The sequence below is a fragment of the Onychostruthus taczanowskii genome, unplaced genomic scaffold, assembly GCF_017590055.1.
Source record: "Onychostruthus taczanowskii isolate IOZ18803 unplaced genomic scaffold, ASM1759005v1 scaffold842, whole genome shotgun sequence".
Classification (NCBI taxonomy): domain Eukaryota; kingdom Metazoa; phylum Chordata; class Aves; order Passeriformes; family Passeridae; genus Onychostruthus; species Onychostruthus taczanowskii.
In genome coordinates, this window is record NW_024506355.1 from 3,556 (window position 1) to 10,863 (window position 7,308).

A 7,308-nucleotide genomic window follows, 5' to 3' on the forward strand; every position below is an offset into this window, starting at 1 on the left:
GGGAATGTCGGGAGAACGGGAATTCCGGGAGTTGGGAGAACGGGAATTCCGGGAGAACGGGAATTCCGGGAGTCGGGAGAATGGGAATGTCGGGAGAACGGGAATTCCGGGAGTCGGGAGAACGGGAATTCCGGGAGTTGGGAGAACGGGAATTCCGGGAGAACGGGAATTCCGGGAGAACGGGAATTCCGGGAGTCGGGAGAACGGGAATCCCATCGAGAATCCCAATGGGAACTCAGGATAACGGGAATTCCAACGGGAACCAGGAACTCAGGATAATGGGAATTCCAGTGGGAACCGGGAGCTCGGGATAACAGGAATCCCAATGGGAATTCCAATGGGAACTCAGGATAATGGGAATTCCAACGGGAACCAGGAACTCGGGATAACAGGAATTCCGGGAATTTGGGATTCTGGGAATTGGGAACTCAGGATTCCAGGAATTCCAGCCGTGACCTGGGAATTCAGGATGGGAACCAGGAACTCAGAATAACAGGAATTCCAGGAGTTCGGGATAACTGGAACTCCAGGAATTTGGGATAACGGGAATTCCAGATGGAAACCGGGAATTCGACATAATGGGAATTCCAGACAGGGACCGGGAACTCGGGATAATGGGAATTCCGGGAATTCGGGATACTGGGAATTGTGGGAATTGGGAACTTGGGGTACCAGGAATTCCAATGGGAACCGGGAATTCTGGGATGGGAACGGGCAATTTGGGATACCAGGAATTCCACCTGGGAATTGGGAATCCTGGGATTCAGAATCATTTTCCTTTTTGCTTAGTTCCTTCTCCAAGCGCTTTCCCACCAAACCAGGCCCTTCCATGACTTTTTTTTTGGGATAAAACATCCGAAATTCCCTCTCCATCCACAAAAACCTTCCAGTGCCTCCTCTGGGATGGATCCAGCTGTGGTCCCTTCCCTTTTTTCCCTTTTTTCCCATTTTTCCCATTTTCCCCATTTTTCCTGTTCTTTCCATTTTTCCCATTTTTTCAGTTTCTCCCATTTTTTCCCTTTTTTCCCCCAATTTTCCCCATTTTTTTCCCTTTTTTTCCCCATTTTTTTCCCTTTTTTTCCCCATTTTTCCCATTTTTTTCCCTTTTTTTCCCCATTTTTCCTGTTCTTCCCATTTTTCCCATTTTTCCTGTTCTTCCCACTTTTCCCATTTTTTCAGTTTCTCCCATTTTTTCCCTTTTTTCCCCCATTTTCCCCATTTTTTTCCCTTTTTTTCCCCATTTTTCCTGTTCTTCCCATTTTTCCCATTTTTCCTGTTCGTCCCACTTTTCCCATTTTTTCAGTTTCTCCCATTTTTTCCCTTTTTTCCCCCATTTTCCCCATTTTTTTCCCTTTTTTTCCCCATTTTTCCTGTTCTTCCCATTTTTCCCATTTTTCCTGTTCGTCCCACTTTTCCCATTTTTTCAGTTTCTCCCATTTTTTCCCTTTTTTCCCCCATTTTCCCCATTTTTTTCCCTTTTTTTCCCCATTTTTCCTGTTCTTCCCATTTTTCCCATTTTTCCTGTTCGTCCCACTTTTCCCATTTTTTCAGTTTCTCCCATTTTTTCCCTTTTTTCCCCCATTTTCCCCATTTTTTTCCCTTTTTTTCCCCATTTTTCCCCATTTTTTCCCCATTTTCCCCCATTTTTATCCCTTCTTTTCCCCTTTTTTTCCCATTATTTTCCCATTTTTTCCCATTTTTTTCCCCATTTTTTCCCATTTTTTCCCCATTTTTTCCCATTTTTCCCCATTTTTTCCCCATTTTTCCCCATTTTTTCCCCATTTTTCCCTTTTTTTTCCCTTTTTCCCCATTTTCCCCCATTTTTATCCCTTCTTTTCCCCATTTTTTCCCCATTATTTCCCCATTTTTTCCCATTTTTTCCCATTTTTTCCCCATTTTTCCCCATTTTTTCCCCATTTTTCCCCATTTTTTCCCCATTTTCCCCTTTTTTTTCCCTTTTCCCCCATTTTCCCCCCGTTTTTCCCCTCTTGTTTTTCCGTGCCCTAACCCCTGTGCTCCTTCCCAGCGGATCCTGGAGCCCGACGATTTCCTGGACGATTTGGACGACGAGGATTACGAGGAGGACACGCCCAAGCGCAGAGGGAAGGGCAAGGCCAAGGTGAGGCAATTCCTGGGAAAAGGAATTTCCCGCTTTCCCCGATGAGCCGGGAAAACCGGGATTTGCGCCCAGACCCCCTGATTTTCCCCAAATTCCCGTGGATTTGCGGTCGTTTCCGGGCCATTCCCACCGCGGGGCACTGTTGGCTCGCTCCTTGCCGTCCCGGATTTTCCCCAAATCCCGGTTTTTTCCCTCAGGGAAAAGGGGCACTGTTGGCTCGCTCCTTCCCGTCCCGGATTTTCCCCAAATCCCGCTTTTTTCCCTCAGGGAAAAGGGGCACTGTTGGCTCGCTCCTTCCCGTCCCGGATTTTCCCCAAATCCCGGTTTTTTCCCTCAGGGAAAAGGCGTGGGGGGCGCTCGGAAGAAGCTGGACGCCGCCATCCTGGAGGACCGGGACAAACCCTACGCGTGTGACAGTGAGTGCCGCGGGAATTCCGGCTTTGGGATCGGGGGGTCCCGGCCCCGAGCGGAGACCCCCACCCCGGGGAGGGCAGGGGGGGCTTCTCCTTCCTGCCCTGCAGCTGGATGGAGCTTTTCCCGCTGGGAATACCGGGCAGCAGCAGGATACGAACCGGGATAACGCCAGCTTAAAAACCAGGATGGAAACGAGAACAAACTTCCCCAACAACCCCAAAGGCCGGGAAGGGCCCTCCCCTTCATCCCAGTGGTTTTCCAGTCAGATCCCAGTCCCTGGGAGCCATTCCCAGCCCTCCCCTAAGGAGCTGGGAATTCCAACAAATTCCGTCCCTTCCCAGCCCATGAATCCGGGGGATAACGGGATGGGGAAGGCGAGGGAGGCTTTGCCAGCTCCTTTTTCTCTCTTCTTCCTGCTGTCCTGCCACTTCCCAGCACTAATTCTCCCCCTGGCTCCCTGAGGTTGTGTTTTTCCTGCCCTTTTTTCCCGGTTTTCCGTGTGTGTCCGTGTCCTCTCACGACTTCTCTTTCTGTGTTTCAGACAGTTACAAACAAAAGCATTCCTTGAAACCTCCCGACCGAGGTAGTTCCGCTCTCTCTCTGCTCGTTTTTCCTGCTTTTCCTCCTTTTTTTCCCCCCTTTTTTTTTTCCCACCCCCAACGACAAACAAAATCCCAAATCCTCCTGCGGAGCCTCGGGGCGGGCGGGAGGAGGGGAGGGAGAAGCCAAAGGCCACGGGAGCGACGTCAGCGCCGGCCCCGCTCGGGCCCCCTGACCCTTTTCCAGCAGGGAACGGGGCCGGGAAAACAAAGATGGAGCCCCCCGTGGAGCCAGCAGTGGGAAAAACACGGAGCTCGTGCCCGAGTCCCGGAGTTTCCACCCCAAATCCCGGAGTTTCCGCCCCAAATTCTGCACTTTCCACCCAAATTCCAGGGTTTGCACCCCAAATCCCGGAGTCTGCACCCCAAATTCTGCAGTTTCCACCCAAATCCCAGAGTTTGCACCCCAAATCCTGGAGTTTCCACCCAAAATTCTGCAGTTTCCACCCAAATCCCAGAGTTTGAACCCCAAATTCTGCAGTTTCCACCCAAATCCCGGAGTTTGAACCCCAAATTCTGCAGTTTCCACCCAAATCCCAGAGTTTGCACCCCAAATTCTGCAGTTTCCACCCAAATCCCAGAGTTTGAACCCCAAATTCTGCAGTTTCCACCCAAATCCCAGAGTTTGAACCCCAAATCCTGGAATTTCCCCCCAAATCCCAGAGTTTGAACCCCAAATTCTGCAGTTTTCCCCCCAAATCCCAGAGTTTGCACCCCAAATTTTGCAGTTTCCCCCCCAAATCCCAAAGTTTCCACCCCATCCCAAATCCCAGGATGTGTCGCTGCCTCCAAAACCCCCCCGGCTGTTTTCCCGCTCCGAATCCGTGGGGTTTTGCCTCAAAAAAAGCCCCAAAAAACGGGGATGAGCCGCAGCTGGGGAGGGGAACTCGGGATATTCCCGGGATGTTCCCGAGGCTCCTCTTCCTCACCTCGGGAGGAGATTTCCAGAGTCGTGTTTGGAGATTGTCCTGCAGGTTTTGAGGGGAGAAAAGTTGATTTTGGAGCTCCGTGGATCGGGAGGGAAGCGGGAATTTCGTGGGAATCACGTTGGGGTTGCTGCTTTTTCCTTGCTGCTGCTCCAATCCTGTTTTCCCCACAAACCCCACAGATCCCAGGGTGATTCCTGTGGTTTTTATCCCAAAATTTCCAGCCTGGGCTGCAGGAGCCAGCCTCCCTTTGGAAGTTCAGCCCCTGTTTTCCCTGATCCAGCTGCATTTTCCCTCATTTTTCCACGTTCTGGGGGGGATCTTGAGGTGGAAGCGAATCCAGAAACTTCCGTGGTGTTCCAGAAAAGCTCAGAAATCAGGAAATCTCATCCCAAAGCAGCTCATTCCCAATTTTTGGGAAAACGAACAGGAAACTTGGGAAATGTCTGCACCAAGCCCTGGAATTCCCCCTCCAGTGCTACTTTTTTGGGATTTGATCCCAATTCCTCAGGCTCATCCTTCCCAAACCAAAACTGGGCTGGAAAGGGATTTTGGGGTGTCCTTGGATAAGGAAAAACCCAAAAAATCCCTGGAAAAGCAGCGCTGGGGAACTGGAGCCCATTCCCTGATCCACGAGGAGCCGGATCGAGGCAGAAATCTCCCAAATTCCAGGGTGGGAAACGGGAGAACCGATGGATTTTGGGGTTCTGAGGAGCCGGGATGGATCCGTGCCCGCTGCCGGATCCCTCCTTGGAACCCCAGAATTCCCAATTTCCCTTTCCCTTGGTTTTTAACCTCAGGATGGGATTTTTGGGGTGGGAATTTCCCTGACACATTCCCAATGGGGATTTTACCATTGGATTGATCCTGGGGTGTTCACCTGGAATTCCTTTGGGATCCCGGGGAATTTACCTGGAATTCCTTTGGGATCCCAGGGAATTCATCTGGAATTCCTGATACCTGGAATTCCTTTGGGATCCCACAGTCTTTACCTGGAATTCCTTTGGGATCCTGGGGAATTTACCTGCATTTCCTCACACCTGGAATTCTTTTGGGATCCCACGGTGCTTTACCTGGAATTCCTTTGGCATCCCAGGGAATTTACCTGGAATTCCTTTGGCATCCCGGGGAATTTACCTGGAATTCTTTGGAATCGTGGGTCATTACCTGGAATTTCTTTGGGATGCCAGGGAGTTTACCTGGAATTCCTTTGGGATCCTGGGGTTTTACCTAGGTTTCCTTTGGAATCCCAGGGAATTTACCTGGAATTCCTTAGGGATCCCAGCTCATTACCTGACATTCCCTTGGGATCTCAGTTCATTACATGGAATTCCTTTGGGATCCCAGGGAATTTACCTGGAATTCCTCTGGGATCCCAACTCATTACCTGGAATTCCTCAGCAATTCCAGGGCTTTTTTTTACCCAATTCCGGCCTCTTTGCTCTCCCGGCCCGGCGCTGGGATCGGCCGCGGAGGGTTCAGGATTTGGGATTTCCCTCCCCTGCCTGTCCCTCACCGGGATTTTCCCGGGATTTTCCCGGATTTCCTCGGCAGTCTGCGGGAAGCGCTACAAGAACCGCCCGGGGCTCAGCTACCACTACGCCCACTCGCACCTGGCCGAGGAGGAGGGCGACGACAAGGACGACTCGCAGCCCCCCACGCCCGTGTCCCAGCGCTCCGAGGAGCAGAAATGTGAGGGAAGAAATCAAAAACAAAATTCCCCCTGGGATGGAGCAGGGCAAAATTCCACCTGGGATGGAGCAGGGCAAAATTCCCCTGGGATTGAGCAGAGCGAAATTTCCTCTGGATTGTGCAGAGTAAAATTTCATCTGGGATAAAGCAGAGCAAAATTCCCCCTGGGATTGAGCAGGGCAAAATTCCCCCTGGGATTCAGCAGAGCAAAATTCCCCTGGGATGGAGCAGGGCAAAATTCCCCTGGGATTGAGCAGAGCAAAATTCCCCTTGGATTGAGCAGAGCGAAATTTCCTCTGGATTGTGCAGAGTAAAATTTCCTCTGGGATTGAGCAGAGCAAAATTCCCCCTGGGATTCAGCAGAGCAAAATTCCCCTGGGATTCAGCAGAGCAAAATTCCCCTGGGATGGAGCAGGGCAAAATTCCCCCTGGGATTGAGCAGGGCAAAATTCCCCTGGGATTGAACAGAGCGAAATTTCCTCTGGGATTAAGCAGAGCAGAATTTCCCCTGGGATTGAGCAGAGCAAAATTCCCCTTGGATTGAGCAGAGCGAAATTTCCTCTGGATTGTGCAGAGTAAAATTTCCTCTGGGATTGAGCAGAGCAAAATTCCCCCTGGGATTCAGCAGAGCGGAGGAGTTGGGAGCAGCTCTGGGGGAATTCTGTCCCTGATCCCTGATCTCTGATCCCGATCTTGGATTGAGCAGAGCGAAATTTCCTCTGGATTGTGCAGAGTAAAATTTTCTCTGGGATTGAGCAGAACAAAATTCCCCCTGGGATTCAGCAGAGCGGAGGAGTTGGGAGCAGCTCTGGGGGAATTCTGTCCCTGATCCCTGATCTCTGATCCCGATCCCTGATCCTGATCCCTGATCCTCATCCTGATCCCTGATCCTGATCTCCCATCCCTGATCCCTATCCCTGATCCTGATCCTGATCCCGAACCCTGATCCCTGATCCTGATCCCGATCCCTGATCCCTGTCCCTGATCCCCGATCTCTGATCCCTATCCCTGATCGTGATCCCTGATCCTCATCCCGACCCCTGATCCTGATCCCTGATCCCTGATCCCTGATCCCTGATCCCAATCACTGATCCCTGATCCCGATCCCGATCCCTGATCCCAATCCCTGATCCTCATCCCGACCCCTGATCCTGATCCCTGATCCCGATCCCTGATCGTGATCCCTGATCCCTGATCCCAATCACTGATCCCTGATCCCGATCCCGATCCCTGATCCCGACCCCTGATCCTGATCCCTGATCCCGATCCCTGATCCTGATCCCTGATCCTGATCCCTGATCCCAATCACTGATCCCTGATCCCGATCCCGATCTCTGATCCCTGATCCCAATCCCTGATCCTGATCCCGATCCCGATCCCCTCTCCAGCCAAGAAGGGTCCCGACGGGTTGGCCCTTCCCAACAATTACTGCGACTTCTGCCTGGGGGACTCCAAGATCAACAAGAAGACGGGACAGCCCGAGGAGCTCGTGTCCTGCTCCGACTGCGGCCGCTCCGGTCAGGGGGCTGGGGGGGCTGGGGGGACATTTGGGATTGGG

The 7,308-nt window shown here is 51.7% G+C and overlaps 1 protein-coding gene across 1 annotated transcript in view; it reads left to right on the forward strand.

Moving 5' to 3' along the window:
* LOC121346830 (zinc finger protein ubi-d4-like) overlaps window positions 1-7,267 on the forward strand; it is a gene marked incomplete at both ends in the record, with an annotated part of 10,818 nt that extends 3,551 nt beyond the window's left edge. The window contains 6 exons of the mRNA XM_041424958.1: window positions 80-194; window positions 2,027-2,119; window positions 2,457-2,535; window positions 3,075-3,116; window positions 5,613-5,750; window positions 7,139-7,267. Of these exons, the coding sequence (XP_041280892.1) occupies window positions 80-194; window positions 2,027-2,119; window positions 2,457-2,535; window positions 3,075-3,116; window positions 5,613-5,750; window positions 7,139-7,267 (596 nt within the window). The remainder of the gene's footprint in view (window positions 1-79; window positions 195-2,026; window positions 2,120-2,456; window positions 2,536-3,074; window positions 3,117-5,612; window positions 5,751-7,138) is intronic.
* Window positions 7,268-7,308: the final 41 nt, after the last annotated feature.